General features: G+C 47.9%; 1 protein-coding gene across 6 annotated transcripts in view; it reads right to left on the bottom strand.

The window, feature by feature from the left end:
* Positions 1-26,784, bottom strand: part of GTF2I (general transcription factor IIi) — a 145,214-nt gene that overhangs the window by 15,397 nt on the left and 103,033 nt on the right. For 2 of the 6 annotated variants that reach the window (XM_040972791.1, XM_040972788.1), the window contains exons 10-20: positions 23,302-23,361; positions 21,327-21,383; positions 19,543-19,605; positions 13,427-13,537; positions 12,518-12,583; positions 10,719-10,902; positions 7,079-7,137; positions 6,356-6,427; positions 4,866-5,049; positions 3,333-3,391; positions 288-359 (exon numbers count right to left, since the gene is read on the bottom strand). In XM_040972791.1, the coding sequence (XP_040828725.1) occupies positions 288-359; positions 3,333-3,391; positions 4,866-5,049; positions 6,356-6,427; positions 7,079-7,137; positions 10,719-10,902; positions 12,518-12,583; positions 13,427-13,537; positions 19,543-19,605; positions 21,327-21,383; positions 23,302-23,361 (987 nt within the window). The remainder of the gene's footprint in view (positions 1-287; positions 360-3,332; positions 3,392-4,865; positions 5,050-6,355; positions 6,428-7,078; positions 7,138-10,718; positions 10,903-12,517; positions 12,584-13,426; positions 13,538-19,542; positions 19,606-21,326; positions 21,384-23,301; positions 23,362-26,784) is intronic. The other 4 variants (XM_040972790.1, XM_040972789.1, XM_040972792.1 and 1 more) reach the window with 4 other exon arrangements.

The raw sequence follows: 26,784 nt of genomic DNA on the forward strand, positions 1-26,784 counted from the left end.
CTGATGTAGGACACAGCAGCTCAACTCCAGGCATGGCGTAATAGGTGCGAATGTGCCAGAACACGGCCATCATTAGCCATGCCTCACTTTCCCATTCTTCTTGGACACAGCCCATCAAACTCTTGCAGCCCCATTGTTAGGTGGGATGACAGACCATGGAATGGGGAGTTATCCCCCTCCTTGCTTCTCTGGGCACACACTCCAAGAGAAATGAAGCACCATCCTAACTTTGGACCTATATCGATATAATTCATGAATGTGAGTTAAAAGCACTAGAGCTTACATACCAAATTTTAAGTTGAAAATCTCCTCCACTTGCTTCCGCAGCTTGGTGATCCTGACATTCCAATCTTCTTTGACTGGAAGGAAAAAAAACCAACGTAATGAACAAGGCCGACTTGTACTCAGATCATGATAGACACCCATCTTTCCACTGAAATCTGCTAATTTTGTTTCAAAAAACACACAAAAAAAACACCTGAGGCTTTAGTGGAAAATTATTTTTTACATTTTTCAAGTATGAGAGGACATGCACATAGAGAAAATCCACATGTCCATCGACATCATGAAGAAAGCAGTGGCTTGGGGGGGGTCCAGCGGTGCGGCCTAGCGGCTAAAGTCCTTGCCTTGAGCGCACCGGGATCCCATATGGGCACCACTTCTAATCCCGCTGCTCCACTTCCCATCCAGCTCCCTGCTGGTGGTCTGGGAAGGCAGTGGAGGATGGCCCAAGGCCTTAGGACCCTGCACCCACGTGGGAGACCTGGAAGAGGCTCCTGGTTCCCGGCTTCGGATCGGCACAGCATTGGCTGTTGTGCTCAGTAAATCATCGGACGGAAGATATTCCTTTCTGTCTCTCCTCCTCTCTGTATATCTGACTTTGTAATAAAAATAAATTAATCTTTAAAGAAAAAGAAAGCAGTGGCTTGCTCCCGTCAGTCTGCACGCTGAGGCCAGGGAAGCTGGAGGGGGTGGGACAGCCGCCCCCCAGGCCGCAGCAGGTGCACGCTGCTCTGCCGTCTGCCCAGGCAGACAGGGTGTTTCATGGCAAGGCGACGTGCGGCAAAACCACCCAGCACCCGCTGTCGGGGCATCTGGATACCCTGCTAAAGGGGGGAGCTCCAGACAATTTATGCATTACAGGAAAAGTTGGCACTTCTGTAGCTTGCTATGAGCTGCCAATTCTTACTGGATCTCTTCTGTTTCGATTAAAAGAAAAAATTACTTACTTCAAAGACAGAGTGGCAGAGATGGAGACAAAGAGGTCTGCTATCAGCTGTTTTACTTCCCAAATGGCCCAACAACTAGGGAACTCCACCCTCTCTCCCGTGCCTGGCGGGGGCAGAGGTGCCCAAGCCATCCTCTGTTGCCCTCAGGAGCAATAGCAGGGGGCTGGATGGAAGGCAGAGCAGCCAGAAATTGAAAGGCGCTCCAGCTGATTCCCCAGTGTCCAAAGCTGCAGCTTAATACACTGTGCCGCAGCTTCAGCCACGCCAACTTCCAAGCAGACGAGCCATACTCACTGCTATGAACAAGATCTGAAGGATGACTCACTTCCTCTCGTTCTCTGAAATCATCAAACTTACTTGTTTAATACATAGAATGACATCCCACTTATTAAAAAAGATTTATTCATTTTTATTGAATGTCAGATTCACAGAGAGAAGACACAGAGAGAACGATCTTCCATCCATTGGTTCACTTCCCAAGTGGCTGCAATGGCCAGAGTAGAGTCAATCCAAACCCAGGAGCCAGGAGCTGCTTCTGGGTCTCCCACGTGGGCGCAGAGTCCCAAGGCTTTGGGTCGTCCTTGACTGCTGGGACTAGAACCAGCATGTACATGGGATCGTGATCCTGGTGCATGGAAGGCGAAGACTTCAGTCACTAGGGTACCATGCCAGCCCAACATTGATCTTTCCACTACCCGGGCTCACTATTGGAGCAGTGGGTTAAATTGCAATGTCAACTTCTGAATCCCATATTGGAACACTTCAGTCCATCTGCCTTCATGTGCTCATGAAGGTGGTGGAAAATCATGCCAAGGTAGGAGCCCAGGACGGGTTCCCTCACTCCTGCCGCAGGCCTGGAGGCAGTACTCATTTGTGGAGTGACCCAACAGATGATGAATCCACTGGTCCCTCTCCTTCTCTCCCTCCCCCGTCCTCCTTGTCACTCAGACTACTGAGTTCTTAGCAACAAAAGTTCCTAAAGTGAACCTGGCAAGGTAGTCTACTGGCTAAAATTCTCGCCTTACAACACATGTCAAATCCCAAATGGTTGCCGCTCTGTGTCCCCACAGCCTCGCTTCCCATCCAGCTCCCCGACTTTGGCCTGGGAAAAGCCACAGAAACTCAATACGGCCCAAAGCCTTGGGAACCTGCACCCATGTGGAAGACCCGGAGGAGGCTTCTGGCTCCTGGATCTGGATAAGCAGCTGGGGAGTGAACCAGAAGATGGATGATCTTTCTCTTTGTCTCTCCTAAGTATCTGACTTTTCAATAAACTAAACAAATGTTTACAAAAAGAAAAAAAGTAGTTCATAAACTGGTGGAAGAAAACAATGCTCATTTTTTCCATTATGCGAAGTCAGTAAGGAAGGGTGGACAGCTGCCCTAGTGGCTGTAACGGAGTTGCTGGGTCAAGCCCCAGCTCTGCTCTCAATCCCAGTTTAGCAAGGAAGTTTAGCAAGCAAGAGAGGCCACAAGAAATGCCTCAAATGTTGGGGTCCCTGCAAGCAGCAGGGAGACCTGTATTGAGTTTCTGGTTGTCAGCTTCGCCGTGCCCAGCCCTGGCTATGAGGACATCAAGGCAGTGAACCAGAAGGTGATAGGTCTCTGAATATTATGTGGAAAAAAAAAAAGAAATAAAATCTCAACAAAACTCAAACAATGGGAGTGAGAAGATTCACCCAACTGAGGCTGTGTCCTAGCAGGAGGAAAAACGACAAGCTGACAGCTGCCTGTGTGTGGCCCGAGGTGGCAGCTGCTGGCTGTATGTGGCAGGCAAACAGGTGGAGTCAGGATGTGCTGTTACGTGTAAAATAAATAAATGAAATACAGAAAATAACTCGCTGTATACTTTTTGTCCGCTATACAGAACGGAATGGAAATCTCATTACCAGAAAACAGAAAATGATATGGGCGAGCCATGCGTTCCTACTGAGAAAGCTTAAAGACTCGAGCTGCCCCTGGATCGCATGTCCTTGTATGGAGAAATGCCTGCGTCCGGCTGCTGCAACCGATGGGGCTGGAGGAGTGGGGTGCTTCTGCGACTTTGGGACTTGAAAGGATCGTACTGAAAAGCCACCAATGCCTGATCCGCAACTGCCTTACCTGGAGTGTTCGTTCTTGGCTGCGTCACCTCGGTGGTAGTGTGAGTCAGGAGTTCTGGCCTGGAGAAGAATGGAGACCACGGGTGAGGTAACATGCACCACCAAGTACTTCCCATTCAGCTGCTACTATTATAGCAAAATGTGCAATGGAGGCAAACACTTCTGAGACTGTTCTTTCACCAATGCTTAACAACAGGGGACAAGTGGCAGGAGTCTCTGGGCACACATGCCGGCCTGGCTGTCTGTTGATCAAACAGTTAACTGTCTCTCTCTCTCCAGACTGTCCACCCAGAGCAGGACGGTCAGAGAAGTCCTCAACACACACGGGCTTGCCAGAACCCTGAGCAACGATGGCAGCAACACCGTGTTTCAGGAATTTAGGGCCACCTTCCAGCTCAGCAAACCTGCAAGCAATGGGAGTTATGTGCCAGTCCAGCACGGGGCTTAACCAGCACTGGTATGGCCCGGACGGTTCAGGATCATCACCCGAGCAACCTGTCCACTGGTGTGGTTCATTGCCATAATGAACATCTCTGACTGACATGTCCTTGACACTGAAGCCCATGCTGTCCCCAGGATACTGCCGTGCCAATGAAGAGAATGCAGGTCTGCCGCCGGCCCACAGGGACAGCAGCAGCACACGCAGTCCTACAGTCATCCCGCAGAGGCTTCCCTTGGGTCTGCTGGCCTGCTGGCGGTAGCATGCAGTCCGGGGCTCCCAGCAGTGCCGGCACATGAGCACCTGGCTCCAGCGTACGGTCGCCACTCCATCCAGAAATGGGCACAAACACTACTGTGTCAAGGCTGGGGCCGATTTCCAGAATGACTGCCTCTACCTCATCTGGCTTAAGGTGGTGTTTCAGGTGAACCCACTGTCCAACACCAGCAGCGAGTGGTCTCACTGCTGCTGTGGACCTCTGGGAGATACAGCAGCAACGTCGGGGATGCACAGGCCTGGAGTCACGTCGGTAATGTGACGGCCTCAGATTTCCATGGGGAGGAACCAAGGTTTTTATGATACCCGGGTTCTGGCAGCAACACCGCTGTGAAAAAGCCAAGGAAGTGTTCTGACCCTGGTCTCTTCCCCTGCATTCAAATCACTTCCTCTACTGCCTACCTTCTAACACTGAGTCAGAATAACCTTCATAAGGCAAACCCCGTTAAAAGGGAAGCATGTTCCAAAACTTCTTGCTACCCAAATATCCAAGTACTTACACATTTCCCTTACAGGAGCCATGCCTTCCCCTCTCCACCGTGCAGGCACCACTGACCACCCAGACCACACAGACCACCCAGGCCACACACTCACTGCCTCCCCCCAACAATGCTGCTAACACTTCATCGAATTCAACTCCTCAGGAAGCTCCCAAAGATAGGTTCTTATTAAGACCAACATCATAAGAAAATTTTGAAAATAAGCAATTTAATTTTAAACGTGACAGTCCACGCTGTTGGAGGGGGAAAAGGCACCCTTTCTACGACCAAGCATTTCGAAGGAACATAACAACTTGGTGCTTGAAGGTCGGTTCCTTACCTTTTGATCACAAACTTGATTCGATTGCCCACTTGAATGATTTTTTCTAGCCGCGGGATCCCGTACCATGAGGGGCTTCGGAAGGGAATGTTTTCAGGCAGTCCTTCCACATATAGGTCATTGGGGTGTGCCTCAAATTTCTGGTACGGAACAGCCTTGGCTTCCGTGCTGCCCAAGGCCTCGGCTGGACAGAAACCAAAGAAGTTGACTAGGTAGGCCAGATTTGAGCTGAAACCACTGGCCCACAATCCAAAGCAAGCAGCAAATAAGTAAATCTGAAACAAGCTGAGACACCCCACAAATGCCTCACACAACTACCCTCCCCATGTGAACTGGCGGTTCACGAAGAGGGTTCAGGACAGGCACCAGGCCTATAGGCTGCGATGCACAGGGCCTCCTGCACCCCACAGCCGAGCAGGAGAGTCCTGGGCTCTGTTTCGACTCCAGCTTACTGTCTACGTGTGCCCTACGAGACGGCAAACAATGGCCCCAAGGACTTGGGCCCACACCATTGCATTTTGGCTGCTGGCTTAGGTCTTGCCCAACGCTGGGCAATGCAAGCAACTTGAAAGTGAACATACATGTTACTAAAAACAATAAAATCTTTGTGCTTGCACTGTGGCGGAGTAAAGCTGGGCCTGTGGGAGATCTGAGCGAAGCTCCTGGTTCCCGATTGGACCAAGTCCAGCCAATGAGGCCATTTAGGGAAAGAATCAGTAGATGAAAGACAGGTATCTATCCCTTCTGCTCTTTCTCTTTGTTACTCTGCCTCTCAAATAAGTAAATAAAATACCAACCTAATTCTATGTATAAAAAGAGTTGAGAAAAAAATGACCTAAGCATCGGGAAAAAGATGAAGGCCACCTGCATGTTTTTCTTCTTTATTTATTTATTTTTATTTGAAAGGCAGATTTATAGTGGCATGGAAAAACAGATCTTCTATCCGCTGGTGCACTCTGTAAATGGGCACAATTCCTCTCATTGCATTGGTCCCAACCCAGGAGCCTGGCGCTTCCTTGGGGTTTCCTACATGAGTGGAAGGGCCCAAGGACTTGGGTCATTCTCTGCTGCTTTCCCAGGAACGTTAGCAGGGAGCTGGAACAGAGTTGACACTTCTAGGACCTGAGCCAGTGCCCACACGGGATGCTGGTACTGGAGGTGGGCATTGCAACCACTCTGCCCTGGCGTGGACCCCAACTGCATTTCCTGTCCATCACAAGCTCAACGAGACCTCCCAGCATGAAAACGTTCTGCTAAGAGGGCAATGGTATCTCTTACTTAACACTGGCCCCTTCTGTGCCGATTAAAACATTTGAGATACACAATTACATACTAAAGAAATAAATTTAAAAAATAAATAAACAAATAAATAAAGGGAAAACTGGAAGTAAGCCACACCTCTCGTAATTATTTTCTGAAAGCAGAACTCAGAATGAAGGCAAAGCATCTCTTTGTGACACACACGAGCCACAGGCACAAATGAGACTCACCAAATTTTTTGCAGAAAAGCTGATCCACCATCTTTCTGAGCTTGGTGATCCTGGCATACCACTCCTCCTTCACTGCAAGAACGAGCACACAGACTCTCAGCGGGCGTCCGCACGAGCCCAGGCCCGCAAACCACACGGGGACAGAGCAACAGTGGCATTTCCCCTTCCTCTGCACAGTTAAAGCTAGCACACAGCAGACGCCAGGCAACCCCACAACTGCTAGACCATGATGTTTGTCCTGAAACACTGAAGAAAGCGACCGAGCTGGGAATCTTTCCACCACGCCAAATCTGTCACCGGCCAATTACACACCAGGGCCAAAGGCACCATGGATCACACCGTGTTTCCATCAGAGCACACGTACTAAGCCAAGTGACCATGCTCGTGGCTACCTGCTGTATGATGAATCAATGATTATTCAAACAAATGAATGCAGAATCAAAGTGCCTAAGGCATTATACCAGACATCACATTTTATATCTTAACAGCAGCAGAAGCAGTCATATTGCTTCTTCTATCCAGAAATGCATAATTTATACTTGTTGATAATGGGAACTGACGTCTGTAGTGAGTATCAGAGTCTGCCAATGGGGACCTTCCTGACACGGCATCCGAGTGAAAGACATTACTGCACATGAAAGATGACACAAAGAATCCAGTCCTCCAAGTGGCCAAGGGTGACTCCACACAACGTTCTCATGTGACCCAAGACTGGCGTCCTACCTCCTGAAGCTGGCTTGTCAAGCTGTAAATCTTCACGTGTTGAATTCAGAAGTTCATGTCTGAAACAGGAGAAATAGTATTACTTACTCACAGACAATGGTTAGCCCCAAGTCTAGTGGTAAAGAAAAAGCACTGCAGGCATAACTGTGAAGTATAACGTTAACCACAAACTGTAGCACGAGGCGTGTCCTCACAGTATGGGAGGCCACACTGCGGGAATTGAGGCACAGGTTAACCCGCCGCTTGCTGATGCATCCTGGGGGGGTGGCAGGTGAAGGTCGCCTGGGATTCCAGCAGGGAGTGCTGGCCTCTGGCTTTGTCCTGCTCCAGATCTCTACTTGCTTTCTATCACTTTGCCTTTCAGTAAAAACAAGTCTCCTGAAAGCTAGAAAATAAGCAATTTAATAAAATGCTGTTAAAAAAAAGAGTTCTCTGTGTCTGGCATTGCAGTCTAGTGGCTAAAGTCTTTGCCTTGCACCAGGATCTCATATGGGCGCCGGTTCTTGTCCCAGCTGCTCCACTTCCCATCCAGCTCTCTGCTTGAGGCCTGGGAGAGTAGTTGAGGATGGCACGAAGCCTTGGTGCCGTGCACCTGCGTGGGAGACCCAGAAGAAGCTCCTGGCTTCAGATCAGCTCAGCCCTGGCTGTTGTGTCCACCTGGGGAGTAAATCAGTGGACAGAATATCTTCCTGTCTCTCCTCCTCTGTATACCTGACTTTACAATAAAAATAAATAAATCTTAAAAAAACAAACAGAAAAACCACTTCTCTGAGCAGCGTAACTTACTAACGTGGGACAGTACGGAGCCGTGTGGGTGGGATGCGGCAGAGGGGTGCCAGCAGCTCCTGGGTAGTGCCAAGCTTTTGGGAGCAGCCCACACTATGTGTTACCCAGTTTCCTGAGAGCGCATTAGATCTTACAAAACACAATGCATCTCAAAGAAAAGCACCTGCTGGCCACAGCCCGAGAGGCAGCTGACCTCGAGGTACCCAGTGGGATGCTTTCACCTTTAGTTAAATTCTCCAAGTCCTCTTACTGCCGACCAACACAGAGGCCAGTCTGTGCAGCGCGTCCATCAGGGCAGCCGGGAACCTCCCTGCTTTCTCCATAGTATTAGAACATCACCGGAAATGAAATGATTGTTGTTCTAAAACTGCTTTTCAGCTCAGTGCACACCTCAAGGACATCATGGCAGGAGCCTCCAAGTTATTTACATCATTCTCCAAAGACGCTTACCACACGCAGCAGGACTTGAAAATAAAGCCAGCGATCGAGGTGAATCGCCCTTCACCTTTCCTAAACCCACGCTTGGTCAAGAATGCGCACCTGCTGTAACTGCAGACTTCCTTATTCTGAGACACACACAGGAAGCTATTATCCCTACTCCCTGTATGTGCCTGGCTTAAGGGGCAGAGCTAAGCACACTGCCTGCCACATGGACCTCAAGCAGAAAAGCTGGCCCAAGCGGTACTTCCTGTCACTCCTATGGTGAACTCCTCAGAGAGGAGCTAAGTGCCTCACTGGACGGGGCCAATCAGAACAAGAGTTCTTGCTACTCACCGCCTGACAGGCCCCATGCCATCGACCGCTTCCTGCGGCAGATACGGTATGTCGGCTTTAGCCTATGACTATCAACACTGGCTGGCAACAAGAATTTGGGATTGAAATTGGTATCATCTTAAACTTAACTAGGGGTAGGTACTGTGACACGGTGGGTAAAGTCACTGCTTACACTGCTGGCTTCTGCTCCAGGCACCAATCTGAGTCCTGGCTGATCCACTTCTGATCCAGCTGCCTGCTCATGGGAAAGCAAGGAGAGGGCCCAAGTGCCTGGAGCCTGCACCCATGGGCAATGGTATCAGGAGACGCTCCTGCCCACACATCAGCCCAACTTTGGCTGTTGCAACCACATGGAAAGTAAACCAGCAGATGGAAGAACTTTGTCTCTCCCTCCTCACACGGCCTTTCAAACAATTAAATAAAGCATCGCAAAAATGGTGCCATTTTTATTCTTTAGGAAGGAGTGGCTGGCACCTAGTCATTGCTCATATCATGAAGTGTGTGACGTGCCTCTCTGCCTCCAGGTGGTTCACTGTTGTTCAACACCTTCAAGGGAGACCTGCACCATTTCTCAGGCTGGCCAGGGGACTCTCACAGTGAAGACTTGACGCTCTTTCGCTGGTCCTGCACCCCACTCTCTCTGTAACCTAGCAGATGACAACCTCCCGGCTCCTTTACCTGGAATTTACACTGCCTGCTGCCAACTGCTCCCTCTTAGGAGCCCGGGGGAAAGCTCCTGCTTCACAGCTCCCTGTCAACCCACATTTCCGGAAAGCAGCTGAACGCTCTCCTACTTCTAGACCTTTTAAGCATTCCTGCACACAATCCCAAGCTACACATCCTGAGACTGTTTCTGTTTTTAGGCAAAACAAAGTCTGAGTCTAACACACCTTCAGAATATCTCAGGGAATATAAGGGAGTGTGTGCTGAGCCACCATTCCAACTCGCACAAGGAAGGAATGGCAGGAAAGGAACGAGCCCTGCCTGTTCATCTTTAGAAGTAGGTGCCAGCGCCCAGCGGCACGGCCTAGCGGCTAAAGTCCTCGCCTTGAACATGCCAGGATCCCATATGGGTGCTGGTTCTAGTCCCGGCAGCTCCACTTCCTACTCAGCTCCCTGCCGGTGGTCTGGGAAAGCAGTCGAGGATGGCCCAATGCTTTGGGATCCTGCATCCGTGTGGGAGACCTGGAGGAGGTTCCTGGTTCCAGGCTCCGGGTCGGCACAGCACCGGCCATTGAGCTCACTTGGGGAGTGAATCATTGGACGGAAGATCTTCCTCTCTGTATATCTGACTTTGTAATAAAAATAAATAAATAAATAGATAGATAGATAAATAAAATAATGAAGCCAGTGCCAAGGCTCCGGGATTACGGAGTAACAGGTAAAACTGCTAAAATTGCAGCCTGCAATGCCAGCAGCACCCTGAGGGTGCCAGCTTGTGCCCCAGCTTCTTTCTCAACCAGCTCCTTGCTACACACCTGGCAAAAGCAGCAGCAGATGGCCCAAGTGTCTGGGCCCCTGCAATCCACATGGGAGACCCCCCCCCCCAAAAAAAAAGCTTCCAGCTTCCGCCTGGCCCAGTAGTTCGATCACCAGGTAATGAACTAGCAGAAGGAAGAACTTCCTTTCTTCCACAAGACCAGGTAGGCAGGAGCCTGGCAGCCACGACGCCTGCACTGGGGACTGGTGTGGCCTCCAGTGAGCCTCCTGCTGATGGGGACCGGGCTGGGCAGCAGAGAGTAACTGGGGTCGCCCGCTTTGCTCCGCCCAAACCTAGCTGGGGCAGGCATTTGGAGGAGGAAACTGATAAATGGGAGGTTGACTTCTCAAGTTAGTTTGTTTAAATACAATAAATTTCAAACATGAATATACATCCTTTTTAGGATACTTAGTGGAAAACCGTGGAAGAAAATGACGGTTATATGGGCAGGTATTCATGTCCGAATCTTGAGCACAGGTAAGTTACAAAGCAGAAGACACATATAAACCTCACACTTAATTTAATTACAGCCCTGGTAGCTAAGAGCAGTCAGCAGCAAATGGCAGGAGAGGAAGGAAGGAAGGAGTCCACAAGTCTTACTTCTTAATCACAAAGCGAATCCTCTCCTTGGCAAGCAGGATCCTCTCGAGGCGAGGGATGCCGTATGTAGAAGGTCTTCGGAAGGGAATCCCCTCGGGAAGCCCCTCTACATAAAGGTCTTCAACATGAGACTGGAAAAGAGGGTATGGGATCGTCACCGGGCCTTTGGCTTTTATAGCTTGAGCTTGAAGGACAGAAGAGAAAGGGGTCATGGTTAAGACGGAATGACAGCGTAAAATATCACTCATCATTCCCTAACCCCACCTTTAGGGCCACTACTTAAAGGCACATGGAACAACGGAATTATGCAGAAACCCCGGGAGACGTAGACAGACACCACACATGCTTCTGAAACCTTCACGACATGATGATGTCAGAAACACCTGCCAGTTGATGGCAGGAAATACGTATGTGGGCACAACAAAAGACATATGGCATCTTAAAAGGCAGAAACGTGAGTGCAATAGTTACTGGGTGGGTTGTCCTCAGCTCAAACATTTTGCACTGAAACTCTTTTCCAAGGGCAAGCTGACACCACAGCCACACAAAGCCCAAGATGTGCAGAGTAATAAAGATCAAACACTGCGAGTTGTCTCCCGGCAGAACACCTCCACTTCTGCAGGCCCGTCACTGTCTCATCAGCTCTCCCAGGCACCTTTTGGGCCACGTGCCCATTCCAGCCAAGACAGCTCAGGGAGGGACAGAGCCACGGCCCAGGTGTTCTGCCCCCCGCCAAGCCTGCGACCTGCTGTCTGTCACGGCGCTCCCATAGGAGGACAAACTAGTGAAAACTATGAGCTTTCTACCAGGACATTTAGGAAATAACTGAAAATATTAAGGAAGAAGGAGCTGAATTCAGCAGTTATTTATTTTAGTCTAGATTTTCACTGAAATCTATGCTGTCATTTATGGAGGAAAACTAGAAACAATTCATCAATATACATAATAAAAAGGAAGCTTAACACATGCTTAGAACTCGAGCTGAAAGAAATCTAGATGTGGGCTATGGAGCAGCAATGAGGCAGCCAGCATCCCCGAGCGCCAGCGTTGCTGCGGGCTGGCTGCGGAAGGCACCCCGGCGTGGCAGCCGACGACGGCTCCAAGGCCTCGGGACCCCCGACAGCTCTGTGGGAGGGAGGCTCACACCGAGTTGCTGTGTCCTGGACTGAGCCTGCTCCACATTATTATCAAGAGTGAATGAAGGCCAGATCTGCTTTCCCACCATCCAAATAGATAACAGGATGTATAACAACACTTAGTAATATAGGGAAAGAAAAGTAACAACCTTCAAGTTAAAATTCTGTGGAACACGCCATGTCACAGCTAATGCAAACAACAGTCATTCAAATAAAAAAACAAGATAACAAGATGTTTTCCATGATTGCTGTTATTTTTAGGTGCCCATCAGAAATAACAAACTGCTTATGTTGTTTCTGTTGTGTAAGAGAACAGAAAGATAAAAGGGCAAAGAAAAATGCTGGATTTAACACAGCAAGTAAAGACAATTATCTCAGAAAATAATCTTTAATTAAATCTCCAGGATCCAGTGATAAGCATGGAAATTTGTCCTCCAGTAGGTACGCTCAGGGTTTAGGAGAAAGGGTGGGTGAGGACTGAGAGCATGCCATGTTCCCTGGGCTTCGCACTAAGTTAGAGATGGTTTCAGACACCAGAACGGGGCGGGACAGGGGTGCACGGCAGCAGGGGGCTTGCCCGGCCCACGCCAAAGCCAACACTGGCTATCACTCCTCATACACGCAACATCACAGCAGTCAAAGAACCTCTCAGCTTAGACATACCATATTTTCTTTCAAACAACTCTTCGACTTGTTTGCGTAGATCAGTAATGCGAGCATTCCATTTCTCTGAAAATGAAAGCAAAGTCATTTCTCACTAATTGATACCGATTTGGGGATACTAGAACATTCTTTAGATGACCCTGATAGCTAAGGAATTAATTACTCAATACTCTAGACCCAATCCACTTTTATCTACAGAATTTCACTGTTTTCCTCAGAGCTTTCACTGTGGTTCTAAGCATTACCCCAGAGGGAAGGATACGGAGTGTCTTCACTGACACTCAATGTCACACGGACCCCTCTTTGCAGTCCCCCAATCTCTGAAAAGCAGGGGTGCAGGAAGATGAAGTCAAGCACACACACTCTACGCAGAAGAGCGGGGTCTGCAAGGGGCTCCAGGGGCACCAAGCCATCCTGGCTGCGTGCAAGTGAGACCCTACAGCAAGCAACATTCCTCACACCTGGCACCTTACACCTACTAACTGGGACAGAAATGGGGGAACAATAAGACGCTGTTTTTCTACAAGTTCAATGCCCTATTCATCCTATTGTATTCGGTGTCTTCCAAGGGACCCACAATCAACTGGGAGAGGATCAATGAAAGTCACAAAATCAAGAAGAAAATCATGGTGGGGCACCTTAAACAGTTCGTGTTCAGAGAAATAATGGCATTACTTCTTCATTAGCTTTGGCTGAGATTCCGCTACCTGTAACAAACACCAGGACAGTCAATGTCCCATTGCTTCGGCAAAAACCAAACTAGGTCCCGGCCATGTCTTTAAGTCACTGCCAAGTGCCTCTCGCTTTCCAAGAACAATTCCCCTGCAATTCCTCCCTGAGCTTTCATTAGGAACAGAAAGGGCTGAGAAAACAGGGAGCCAGGTGCCAGACGCCCGAGCAGAAACGTACCAAAGTTGAACTCCCGCACTTTCCGCTTGCCGGCGTTGGCGGGCTCCACGGCCGGGGGCTGCGGCGGCTCGCTGCTCTTTGGTCTCTTGGCGGGCGGAGAGTAATCATCATCTTGAAAAGGAAAGTTGCCATTACTGGAGGCACAGCCCGAAGGAGCAACAGCCACAGCCTGCTCAACTCCCAACCCCCACGCCAGGCGCACGTGTCCCACAGGAACCGACTAGGACACTGCTCGCTCTCAGAGCGCGTTCAAATAACTGCCTTCAATTTCCCTGAAACAAGCTTTATGGACACCATCACGTGGGATCAGAGAAACATGTAAGAAAAAGAAGATAAAATAAAAACCTGGATAAATATTTAAGCTTACGCAAACTTTCAGCACATAAAGGATGCTGGGAACCGTATGTTCAATATTTTAAGGACACACACAGCTTATAGGATTAACAACTCATAACACAATTGTGAACTGCCAGTGGAGATCTGCTATACAGACCAGATCAAGCACCACAGGATCAGAGTGTGTCACACTGCACGCCTGTGCCAGGCCAGGCTCCGGGCCTGTGTCAGAAACACTGCCAGCTCTGAAGTTACAGATACGCAGGTCAACTAAGGAAAGCATGGCTGGCAAGGTGACATAGAGGTTAGACCGTGTGGCTCCCAGGTGGAGTCCCTGCTGCTCCACTACCAATCCAGCTCCCGAGCCAAGCAGCTGAGGATGTCCCGAGTGTTTAGGCTACTGCACCTACACGTGAGACCGAGAAGAAGCTCCAGGCGTCAACACGGCCCGGCCTCGGCCACTGCAAGCATCTGAGCAATGGACCAGCAGATGAAAGATCTCTCCTTTCTTATCTTACTCTAATTCTACCTTTCAAACACATAAATCTTTACTAAACAAATATGGTATGAAGGAGAAAACAATTAACCGGGTTAAGGATAACAGCAGTGACGAAAGACCACCAATGACAGGAAGACGTGGTTTTGGGTGGACAGAAGTATGAATATCACATTCCAGCTGAACAGTTTCCACAGATGTCATGCAGTGGATGAGACCAGACCAGGACCTGAAGGCCTAAAAATGGACACGCTGTTAGGGAGACCGAGGTTGCAACGTAAGTAGTGTTGTTCGGGAAAACACTGGGTATCACCCCTAGGTTTAGTCTTCAATTCTAAAAATATCCTTTGAAAGCTCCCAGTTTCCAGGGCTGGCAACGTGACACAATGGGTTCAGCCACGGCCTGCAGCGCTGGCATCTCTGTTTGCATCCTGGTGCGTTCACTTATGATTGGTTGCTGGGCCTTGGCACCAACTTGGGACGGGAACAAGCCCTGAGCTCCTGGCTGCAGCCTAGCACACTCCCTGCTGCCGCGCCCATCTGGGCAGCTGACCAGCGATCAAGTTCCTCTCCCTCGCTCCCCCGCTCAGTGCAACTCTGCCTGTTAAGTAAATAAATCTTTATTTAACAAAATGAAAACCACACGTCCAAACATCCAAATGGATTTTAGGTACTCTTGGGACTGGTGTGTTGGCTCAACTGGCTCCACCCTCAAGCACTGGTTGCCATTTCAGGCCGTACTCTCTGCCTGTCCCTGTCTGTCTCTATCTCTCCATTCAACAAGTAAAAATAAACAAACAAATGATCAAAAAGTGCAAGTTTCACTCTGCTTTGGAAAAGGCACAGGCCTGGAGCAATGACTCAATCTGTTAGCCTTGTCCCCTGCAAGCACAAGGATCCCATATGTGCACTGGTTCTGGGCCTTCAAATAAAGACTAAATAAATCTTTAAAAAAAGAAAAAAAGCGAGAAATACATACATTTCCACATAATTCAAACTCAAAATATTTACAGAAACAAAGCAAAAAGCTTTTAAAGTAAATTTCAAAATACTTTCATAGGCAATTACTGCTCTTAAGGAACACATAGCCGCCATGCAATTGGCACGACCAACAGCGCCCGCACCCCAACCCGGGGCGCCCCACAAGCTGCTGTCCTGCCAGCAGCACAGAGACCCGCTTAGCTGCAGCACAGCCTGCCATAGCGCAAGGGCTGGCCACGGCCTGCTTCAACGGGCGGTTCAAAGTAGGCTTGGCTCCTATTGCATCTGAAAATAAGTTGTATGTCTAATAATTTTAAATACAAACTGCTAATGTTATCAGACAACTTGTCACCCTTCCAAAACCGGGCTGTGTGAGCTGAGCTGTAAATGGTTCCTCCAGGGATGCGTGGTGCCAAGCCGAGGGCCGCGGCCTCTCCTCTACGGATCCAGCTAACTCAGAATTCGCCATTTAACACGGACAACTGTATTTGGCCTGCTGCTGTGAAAACCCCCGGGCCAAGTGCTGACCTGCTCAAGTACGTAGATTCCATAGACCCAACAGTAACGCAGGACACTACACACGCTGTGTATGTGCGTAGTGTGCATGTGCGGAAATATGTCTGTCACAAAGTTTGAGAAGTAACATGAAAAACTGAATTCAAAGACTACTTTCAACACTTTGAAATGACTTTTCAACACAGACGCCTTTCAGAACACTTAGTACGTGAATTCACTTCAAAGTGATTCTGGACAGAATGGGAACGGACAGGGGGTAGTGTCCTGCCAACCGGGTACAGGGAACGGCTCAGGTGCAGGGAGAAGTGATGGAAGCAGGATAGCCCGAGGTGGCTGGCCAGGGTCAGCCAAGCCGGGACGGCCGAGACAGGATTGTCTGAGCACAGCGCCACTGGACTTACAAGGGCAGCTGTGACAGCTACGAACCTGAGGCCTGCAGCCATGCTGTTCTAAGGCCTATCTTGCAACCCTAAGGCACCTGTGTGTAAACTGTGCAGCGTGCCTTCAAGCAGCAAGCAAGAACATGGGATCCCATTACCCTGTCCGCACAAATGCACAGAGGCCGACACTAACTCTCCCCAAAACTGGATTACATGGCGTCTTTTTATCTTTTTTCTACAAATTACTTGGGAAATGTAAAAAGAATTAATAGGAAAAATTAAGGGCATCCCCAGGGAAGCAGGCTACCTTCATCTGTCCATCATTCCTGCAAGACCTGGTACTTTCCTACACAAAACCAAGATTGTTCCCTCTGGATGTTCTTGTACATGGCAACGTGCCATGGAGAATTGTTTAACTAAACACATCGTACAAGGCATCTTTTTTTTTTTTCATTATTTTGATAAAACAGTATCAGCATCTCAATTTCTGTGTATTTTCTATCAAGAGCATAAAAAAATTTTAAGTTTGTAACTGTGGATACTTAAAGGGCTCCTACTGTTTTATAGTGAGCTTTCCAGGACGAACAAACCTACATCATTGGCAGTCAGATGAGTAAGCAAGTTCCCATGCCATCTGCCTCCCCCTGGCACAATGGAATGGCCACAGTCTGGGTCCAGTCAGCCCAGGGTAGGGCCACATCTACTGAAAGGTTGTGACCTCACGAACTGGCCCTGGACGCTCACTGGCTCACACCCAGTGCAGCCCCTGCAGCCCAGGTCCACTGCTGATCACAAGCACGGACACTCGGGGAGGGGTCATGGCACCCAATCTGGGGGCGTGGGATTCATCACTCTCTCCCAGAAGGAGAGAGCTGCCTTCTCAGTGACAAGCCTCTCGTCTCCTGCTTTCCATCACACACAACACAAAAGTCAAGTATTCACTCCCCACAGAATCGTAACGTAACTTTAATATTGGTTTTGAGATAAATCAAGTTGGCTATTGATTCTATCTAAAAGTGCCAGGCTTGTGATTCCAGTATTTTTCTTGTTTCTATAGAAAGAACAGAGATTGGGACACTGGAACATTCAAATGTTTCTAAAATTCTCTCCTGTGACGGAAAAGGAGTCTCAAACTAAGAAGCAACTGAATATCAATCATTTAATGTCAGACAATAAGCAATTAACAGCTTTTAGGTTAGTAAATTTATGTTAATGAGAAAGATCTATATATAACTGAGATTAATACACAAAGCATGAACATGTCCTACATTAGGCAAAAGCTACCATTCAACTTATATTTTAGAAGCAATGAGTTTGAGAAGTAGTTAAACATCATAAACAAGGAAATGACACCTGCAGGGTACCAGAGGGGAACTCCAATATGCATCAGTTAGGACAAAAAAGTTAAGTAAGTACCAAGATGTCTGCCTAGGAGGCGGGTGGGGGAGGCATCTATGGGATGTGAAATTTTTTTGAAGAAGCATTGGTGTGTTCTGCCAAATTTGCAGATATGAGGCCAACGCTGTGGCTAAGCACATTAAGCTGCTGCCTCTATAGGCGCTGGTTCAAGTCCAGCCCATACCATTTCCAACCTACTTCCCCAGAAATGCGCCTGGGCTCAAGTGCTTACGACTCTGTATATCCAGGACACCTGGAGCTCCTGGCTCTAGTCTGGCTGGGTCTCAGAAGCTGGGTCCAGCAGATGGGAGGTCTCTGTCTCCTCTTCTACTGCAATAACCCCGCTTTCCAAATAATAATTCAAGAAAGGTAAGCATGATTGAGAGTGTGTGCACCTACTCTGACACGACCCGTCATCCCTGACCCCGTGGGGCTACAGTTTAGTGCACCTCCTCCACAGTGTACCTACCACAGGACAGAAGCTAGCACCCTGAGAGGAAACACAACACAGGAGTACCAGGAGAGGGACACAACACAAAACAACACAAAAAACCCGATACACATCTATAATTATGAAATATATGGAGACTGGTTCATACACATTCATGCTCGTCTTTCAGGAAAACATCAGGTTTGAAGCAACGTTGGCTGTAGCGATGATTTCGCAGAGATTCTATAGCTATCTCTTCAAAATCATTGTGAAAGACACATTTCAAGTTATCTTCTAAGCATGACATACATGTAAACGTGCTTCAGAAATTATTGGGGTGACCAAAAAGGCTAATACACTAATCCCCTGCATGAAATGCCGGCATGCCATACGCGTGTGAGTTCTACTCCCCGGTGCTCCACACGCGATCCAGCTCCCTGTTTATGGCCTGGGAAAGCAGCAGAGGATAGCCCAAGTGGGGTCAGCCCTGGCTGCTGTGGTTAATTGGGGAATGAACCAGCAGATGGATGGAAAAATCTCTGTCTCTCCCCTCTCTAACTTTCTCAATGAACAAATCTTTAAAAAACAAAACAAACAAACAAAAAAAAACACTACTGGGCTGGGATGGTTGTTAGCAGGCTAATCCTGCACCTGCAGCCCCAGCATCCCATACATCAGCATTGGCAAATCCCATTCCCAGCTTATGGACTGTGAATGCCTTGAAGGATGGACCAGACCTTGGACTCCTGACTTCAGATCGGCTCAGCTCTGCTCACTGGCACTAGGCAGGGAGTTGGGCCAGCAGAGAGGGAAGGCCTCTGTCCTCTCTGTAAAATCTGCCTTTCGAATTAAAAATTCACAAAGTTTGTTTTTAAGATTTCTTTTATTTTTTGTTGGAGTCAGATATACAGAGAGGAAGATCATCCATCTGCTGATTCGTCTCCAAGCAGGCGCAAAGGCCAGAGCCAAGCCAATCCCAAGACAGGAGCCCAGAGCCTCTTCCAGGTCTCCCACATGTGTGCAGGGTCCCAAGGATTAGGGCTGTCGTCAACCGCTTTCCCAGGCCACAAGCAGGGAGCTGGATGGGAAGTGGTGCCTCCGGGATTACATCGGGGCCCGTGCAATGTGAGTAGTTCAGCCGCTGGACTACAACTCCAGGGCCAACATAAATATCTTTTAAAGGAGAGGGCGCAATGAGTGCTCTGGGATCACATGATTATCAACAGAACTACCAATACTACTTCTCCATGTTCCCTCTTCCCTCACAACCCCGATTATGAAATCTGTTTCTGTGTGTGGTTCCTGGGGCAACACCTTTTTTTCACAAGGTGCAGCCTGGGCCACCTGCAGGCCGGCACGCCTCTTCACAGCCTAATTCCGCTATCTCCCAGCGCTGGCCGCTGGGGGCCCTGCTGGGATGGGGGGGCGCTTGGGCCATTCACACATCTACATCTTCCAGTTCTCCTCCCGAGTCCCCTCCAGGAACGGATGGAATGCACACTGTGTGGCAATGTGAATGTGACGAATGCTTTTATGACCAGAAGGAAACTTTTGGAATCAAGGCTTGTAGGGAACTAACCTTCAATAGTCACCTCAACTTCAGGGTCCTCACTTGTTTCTGAAGGGACATGTTGAGTAGAATCTTGAAAAAAATAAAATTCTAAAATGACATTCATTATAAAGCATTTTCCCGTTATGTTCCAACATTTTACTGATGTGAACTCCAAAAGCAGCCTGCTATAAAATGTAAGCGGCATTTTAATTTCATTTCAAATAAAAATATTTGACCCTTTTAATTATATCTGGGAGCAAAAAAAAAAAACTAGAAAAACTACTGGATAGCAAACAAGTTACCTGTGTATTCCCAGAGCAATGAGATGATAAATGGATCCACAGTCCTTTGCTTATGCTACCTAGGCATTGTTAGGACAAAAGCAATGCTGGCTACTGTGCACACTCCTCCGAGGGCGTTAACACCGTGAAGGGAAACCACACTCGGGTTTCTGCAGAGACCAACACAGCCCGAGAATACATAGGCAGTAGCACCCGCTAACTCTGTATGCAACATACTTTTTAAAAATCAGATATTAATGTTGTTCCTTCACAAATGTACACTGGGATGTTAGTGCTAGAGGCTCAGCTAGTGTTTTCATTAGTTCTCTTGCATTTCAAACAGGCCGAGTGATTAAATCACTCGCAGAGGACTGCGCCGATTTGTCGGGAAAGGAATGAAGACGGGAAGCCAGGTTCAGTTCAGCTGTTCACACTGTGGTATCCTGCGGGCCCGAGCGCTGCGAGGGAGCGGGCTGGACAGGAGGCTGGTGATCCGAGCCCGTCTGGGCTGCCCTGAGGAGCCCCAGCCGCTGCTCCTGTCCGTGGGTCCTTCAGTGGTCACCTGCGCTGCCACCCAATCACCCACACTGGAGCAAAGAGCCAATGACCTTGATAACAGAACCTGCCAAGTTTACCCACCCAAGCTGTCCTGAGAAGATGTGACACAGGAAATGGCCTGGAGAGTGTCAAGTGAGCATTGGAGCATCCAAGGAGAGTTTGTCCCAGTGAAAGGCCCCATGTATGTAAATGTATGCATAATAAGGGAGCCGGCATCCTGGGGGTTCAGATCCACTGACTAAGACGTAAGTACTGGCACTTAGTACACCTCTGTGATAGGAAAACAGGACACACCAGGACCAAGCCACCAAGAAGGAGTGATTCTGCAACAAGACTCGGGTATCTTACCAGCCATCATCCTTGAGAGAAATCCACCCAAAGTCCTTGAGAACTATTTAAACGCCTCAGCAGTAGGCGGCCAGGCTGCCCTGCTCCATTTGGACTAAGGAGGCCGAGCTGTGGTTGAACGTCCACCCCTAACATCCAGTCTTCTCTCTGTATTGCCTCACACTGCTGCAGCAGTTCAAGAGGAGGTGTGGGTGCAACAGCAGAGAAAACTTGTCTTCATCAGCTTGATCTCAACTGAATTGCCCTACTGAAAAACTGGGACCAATTAATACTACACTTTAAAAAGAAACGGGGCGGAACCAGTGATCATTTCAATTCTAAAATCCTATGGCTGTTCTTCCTTGGAAGGTTTTTTCAAATATGGCTTAAAAACCAGAAAAGGTTGAAAAACAGCTCACTCAGTGCCATGGAGAACTTGACTTCCAGTGACTTCTCAGCCTGCCAGCTCTGCTCCGTGGGCACAGTCAGAGGCGACAGCCAAGGGTTTGAAAAACAAAATCCCGCCCACTGGAAGGGTGACGTACAAAAACCACCAACTCTCCATTTCCCAAAACTGTAATCTCCGTTTCACAAACTGGAACGTGGACTAAATCGGGTTCAAGCAAACCTCCCCCTCTTCCTAACCTTCTGCTGGCACTTCCACTTCGGTTCCTTCGTTGCTCTCGGAGGAGTGATGGCTTCCTAGAAGGAAAACACACAGCACTGAATCAAGCAGTCACAGCGGGGCCTGGACGCAGAGAGAGCCAGACTAGGTCACAATGCACACAACTCAGACTCCACAACACACAGAAAACGATTTGTAACACTCGCCAGTCGTTGCACAATGCTTTCTAACTCAGAAGAATAGGTGACACTTCTATTTGGAAACCAAAGCAAACAACAACAAAAACCTTATTTAAAATGCAAATATACAGAATAAACCTAAAAAAGACTCAGGGATTTAATATTAGTTACTACAACTACATGACTGAATGAGGATGTAGCAATCTGAGAAAACACAATTTTGCTTCAAGAACCATGCTCAGCTGTCAACGACTCACACACACAAAGCTAGATTCCAGCTTTGCTCACAGCCTTAACCAAGGCCAAGGCACAGGGTCAGGGCTGGCTGTGTCCTGTTGCCTGATTTCCGTCTGCACTATGGTGGAAGCTATGGAAACTCAATCCCCATTAATTTAACCAAAGTTGCACTTAAAGGAAACTCGTAAGTTAAAAGTTAAGATACTACCTTTGGTCTCAAAAGCATTTTAATTCAGGTAATATAATCTGCCTGCTTCTAAAAACTGGAACATAAAGCAGCGTATCAGGTTAGGCAGTCACAAGGTAAACAGGCTCATCCTAGCAGAGCACAAGTCTTATTCACAAACAGGAGAGAAAGAACCCAAGATGTCATAGTCACTGAGACTAAGTGACCACGCTGCCCAGCACGCACCTGTGCCTGCGGCCCGAGCCCCTGCAGAGGGCGGGGAAATGCTGCCTTCCAGTGCAACTGCAAATGCACTGCCTGTCAGGGAAAACTCAGGGAAGGGAAGCCAACTCCGACCTATTCTGTTTATTAATTAAAGTCTGGGGCTTCCTAAAGAGAAGCATAAATTAGTTTATTCTGCTCTTTAAACGGCACTGATTACAATCTCAGCAATGGTCACTACAGCACGCATCATCCTTCAATTCAAAGTGCCTGCCACATCAAGGTGCCACGGATCCAGCTCTTGTGCCATAAATTATCTCATCGTTTTGTCCTTAGCTTGCACTGTGAAAATCGTCCTGAGCTCAAAGCTCCAGGTCAATCTATACCCATCAATGTTCAACTAACATCTGAGATTTGCCTTCCTCTATCCACACTCCTCCCCTTTTGCTTGTTACCTTAACATCTGAATTCGGGGAACAGTACGTACTCTGACAGGGCAGTAAAGAAAATAGACACGAGGTCAAAGAGAAACAGTTACGGGGAGGCTAGCCGCTAAAAGGAAAGGTGAGGAAGAAATGGAGCAGCAAAGGTCGCTGGCAAGAGAGGCCAGAAAAACCAATGGGTCCTTTCTTTGCTTTAAAATCTGCAATACACAGACGAACATCTATTACCAAGTAAGCCCGAAGAGAAATCTAAATGCACTCAAAACTAAGCCAGGTACAAGCAAAACCACTCTAACTGCCTGTGACCAGTAACTTGCAAGCACTAAACAAAAACAGCAAATAAAAAAGAGTCAACCCATCAACTTCGGAATTTACAAGTGACATTTCTCAAATCTTTCTGGAAACTAAGCATCGACATGACCTTATCAATATTTACATCACCAACTACACAACAACAATAGCCTTACTTTCTGACTATTCTGATATAAGGTATAAATGTGTACTTTACCTTAAATATGAAAGTGTGTCATGTACCCATTTCGAGATTCATTACTAGATTCACAAAAGGGAAAATTGGTTTTGAAAACTTGTTGCTTGTGAAGTTCATTTCTACGTTTAAAAAAAAGGCCAATACATTTCTTTTTCCTTTTCCATTTGGGAAAAGTAATCATATAAATACTAAAACACAGTCGGGGCAAACATTAGGTACGAGCAGGAATGCGGGAGAACGGAAGTGAAAAGGTTATACCTTGCAAAGGCTTCGAAAGGGGAAGTTTCTCATCAACATCATCAGTTTCAGAAGGGCCTGCTTTGGAATACAAAGATAGGAATTCAAACAGACTCGCCCCCAAAACACTGTGGGTCACTTTAGTAAATGAACTGGGTGAGACAGATGGAGGATAAAGCCTGTTTAAATAATAAAGGAAAAACAAAACGAATGAGTGGTGTGAACGGATGGTCCCAGGGAATGGAGACCAGGGAAAATGACCAACACCGGGGTTACACAGGGATGGAAAGACAGATGATGGATTTTTTTCAAACAGGGAAATGTTCACAGCAGTAACACTGTAACTTCAACCTCTTACAGATTAAACTGCATGTTTATCTCACAGCAATTTGTTGCTTTCTTAACAAAGATCTGTGTATTCTTCTGTCACACTAGAGAAAAAGGCAGGGCCAGATTTTGATACCTTCCTTGGAATCTCAGAAATGATATAAACTCTTAAGTCAACTTAAACGAAAAAGTATCACTTCGGATTCCTCCTTTCTCACAAAACCACTTGGTACTTTTCAATAAGGCCCCAAGATTCAAGTTAACAAAGAAAGTACTTTGGGTCAATTAAACCTCCACAAAAAAATCACTGAAATTCTAAGAATTCTGAAAACTCATCGGCGAGCACCATCAGGTTTGTCATGATTACAGTAACATTAACAGTAACAGTAAACTGTGTTTTCAATGGCTACTTCACACTACAGAACAAGCTCCTGCCTCAGCGCCAGCACTAACCAGTCCACTCTCGTTATTCTGAAAACATCCTAGGACACTCAAGAGACAGAAATTCACAAAGACACACCTATACCTTACTACACATGACCAGCAAAAGACACATTTAAAACTGCTCAAGAAACGTCAACATCCTTGTATTTGGAATTTCAACACATCTCTGAACGCAGAGGCCTGGAGTCAGGAGCCAGATCCACCCACACACTAGTGACCCGGGGCTAGTCAGGGACCGGTGCTGCACAAGACGTATTTCAAAAGCAGAGTGAGCAAGGGAGGGAGGGATAGAAAGGCAGGGGGAGAAGAAGGGAAGGAGAAGGACAGACTTCCATGCATTGGTCCAACTCCCAACGCCTGCGACAGCGCTAGGGCAGCTGAAGTCAGGAGCCAGGAACTGCATCCTCATCTCCCACACTCGGGCCATCTCCTCATACCTTCCCGAGCACACAGGCGGGCAAAGTGGTCGGGTCACAGGTAACAGCATCAGGAGCTGTGCCCTAACACCTGCAAGTCCAGGCAGGCAGGCCCCTTTAACAGGCCTGAACAATTCAACACTCACTGAGGCACTGACATCACCGTACCGTCTCAGCTGCTTTTCACCAGTTCAGCCTTCTGGCGTCCTCGGTATTCAATTCCACAAATGCATCTTTCAATTTTATTTTTGTCAAAGGCAGAGATGGCCTCCATCTGCTGCTTAACCCCTCAAGTGAATCCAACAGCTAGCTAGGGCAGTCCAGGCTAGAGCCAGGGTGAGTCTCCCGTGGGTGGCACGACCCCCTGCCTGGCCTCTCACCTGCTGCCTCCCAGGGCACACAGGAGCAGGGGGCTGGGATTGGTAGCAGGGCCGGGGCTTGAACCCAGACCCTCAAAGACACGATGTGGGCTTCTCAAGCAGCAGCCAACGTGGACCAAACACCCTCCTCATCCTAGTCTATATATTCTTAATGAAGTGTTAGTTCAGTCAGTTATAAGTGTATTTCGTAGGATTCCCATCCTATGTATTGTCTACTTCAAATAACATTAGTACTAGTGATTTCTGCCTTAATTAATTCTATCCAGGGCTTACAAACTGTCCCATCCAGCAGGACAGTCAATGGGGGTCGCAACCAACCTAGGGGAGAACGAAGGGACAAGAGACACGAAGAGTGGACAGCAAGACAGGATGTCTGATCAAGCTGTCGGTTTATTGATTTTAATTGAGGGCTTTTATGTTCTTCAGTAACTAAGGCTCAGGGAGGAAAGGAGAACCTGGGACGCAAGCCATGGTCTCCAGACTGATTGTTCTTGAGCAGCCACCATATCAACAATAGTAACCAACATACCAACAATAGTGTAGGTAACCAGTAACAGGATGTCGGCAGGTACAGCATAAATCACATTCTGAAACAGTTGCTAGAAACAATTGAGCTAAGTGTGTGATTAGTCTCATAACTTCTTTCCCAAGCATCTAGCCAGCTGGGGGTTTTCCACTGTCCCATAGCACTATATTCAAAATGGCTTCAGTTCACGGCTCCTGACATGGCTTCAGTGGGGCTTCAGTACACGGCTCCTGACAACAAACACAGTCCATGAATAAATTTACAAGGCTTATTTATACGTCGGTTCAGGGCTTCCACACACATAAGGAGCAACAGCCAGGAACTGAGCGGACTTCATTGTTAGACTAAATGTTTGTCTCCATTTACCCTAAGTTTTACTATTAAATTTATTTTCCGATTACATTGTTGGATGCACACAAATTACCAGGCACAGTATCAATTTTGTGGGTTTTATGGTACACAGTCTTCCTCTTCATCCCTGAAGATGAACGAGGGGGCCTTCAGTTAACATCAATACCTGAGTATTTTTCTGTTGTTATCTCCCAGCACACCTTCATAAAAATCTGTATAATACCTTCAACTTTCTGTGTTGCTTAAAAGCACATATTTGGACTTTATTCACTCTGAGATAAGCAGTAAACCTTACCCTTGCCCTCAGAATGCTGGCGGTAGTGCAAACGGTTACAAAAACCAAACCTCTCCAACACGCCGGTGCACCGCCGCGAGCTGCACGGAACACTGCACACGCGGAGGGAGATGCAGCCAAGCTTATTCTGCAACACTGAACATTTGTGACGAAAACAAACTTTCCTACTAAGAAGAATCAATAAATTAACCACATCGACGATATGAGCAAATCTACCCGTGACAAAACAGAAATCTTTAGGTTCCACATTAAATGACAGACTACCAAACAGATATACATTGCACCATCTGCATAACCTTATGAAGCCAGCTAAGAGGGTACCTGGGGGCCACATGTGTGTGCGCAGACTCTAAATTGCAGACACCTGAGCAGCACAAATGACCGGGACAATCCCCCAACTTCTCCGAGCCAGCGCAGAGAGCCACAGGAAAGCTGGAGGGACCCCACACAGAACAACGTTCCACCAGCAGCCCAGGCACAGGCAGAGTTTGCAAGAGAAAGAAGACACATGAAAACCTAAGCAACAGGACTCGGCAAGCTGATGGGGACACTGGTTACCAGCAGGAGGGCCCTGACGGGGAGCCCCTTAGGATGGGCCCTGAGGGAAACCCAAGGATAGAGCTGCACAGCATGTGCACAGCAGGCCTTCAGCCATAGGGATGCCAACACTTCCCAGCCCCCACAGCAGAGATGACAAGGTGCACCTGAATCGCCCAGCTAACCTGTCCTCCAAGGGCAGTGAACGAACACCTGGTACCCCAAGAA

This window comes from Ochotona curzoniae, unplaced genomic scaffold, assembly GCF_017591425.1.
Source record: "Ochotona curzoniae isolate NIBS_2020 unplaced genomic scaffold, NIBS_Ocur_1.0 contig_2321, whole genome shotgun sequence".
Classification (NCBI taxonomy): Eukaryota; Metazoa; Chordata; class Mammalia; order Lagomorpha; family Ochotonidae; genus Ochotona; species Ochotona curzoniae.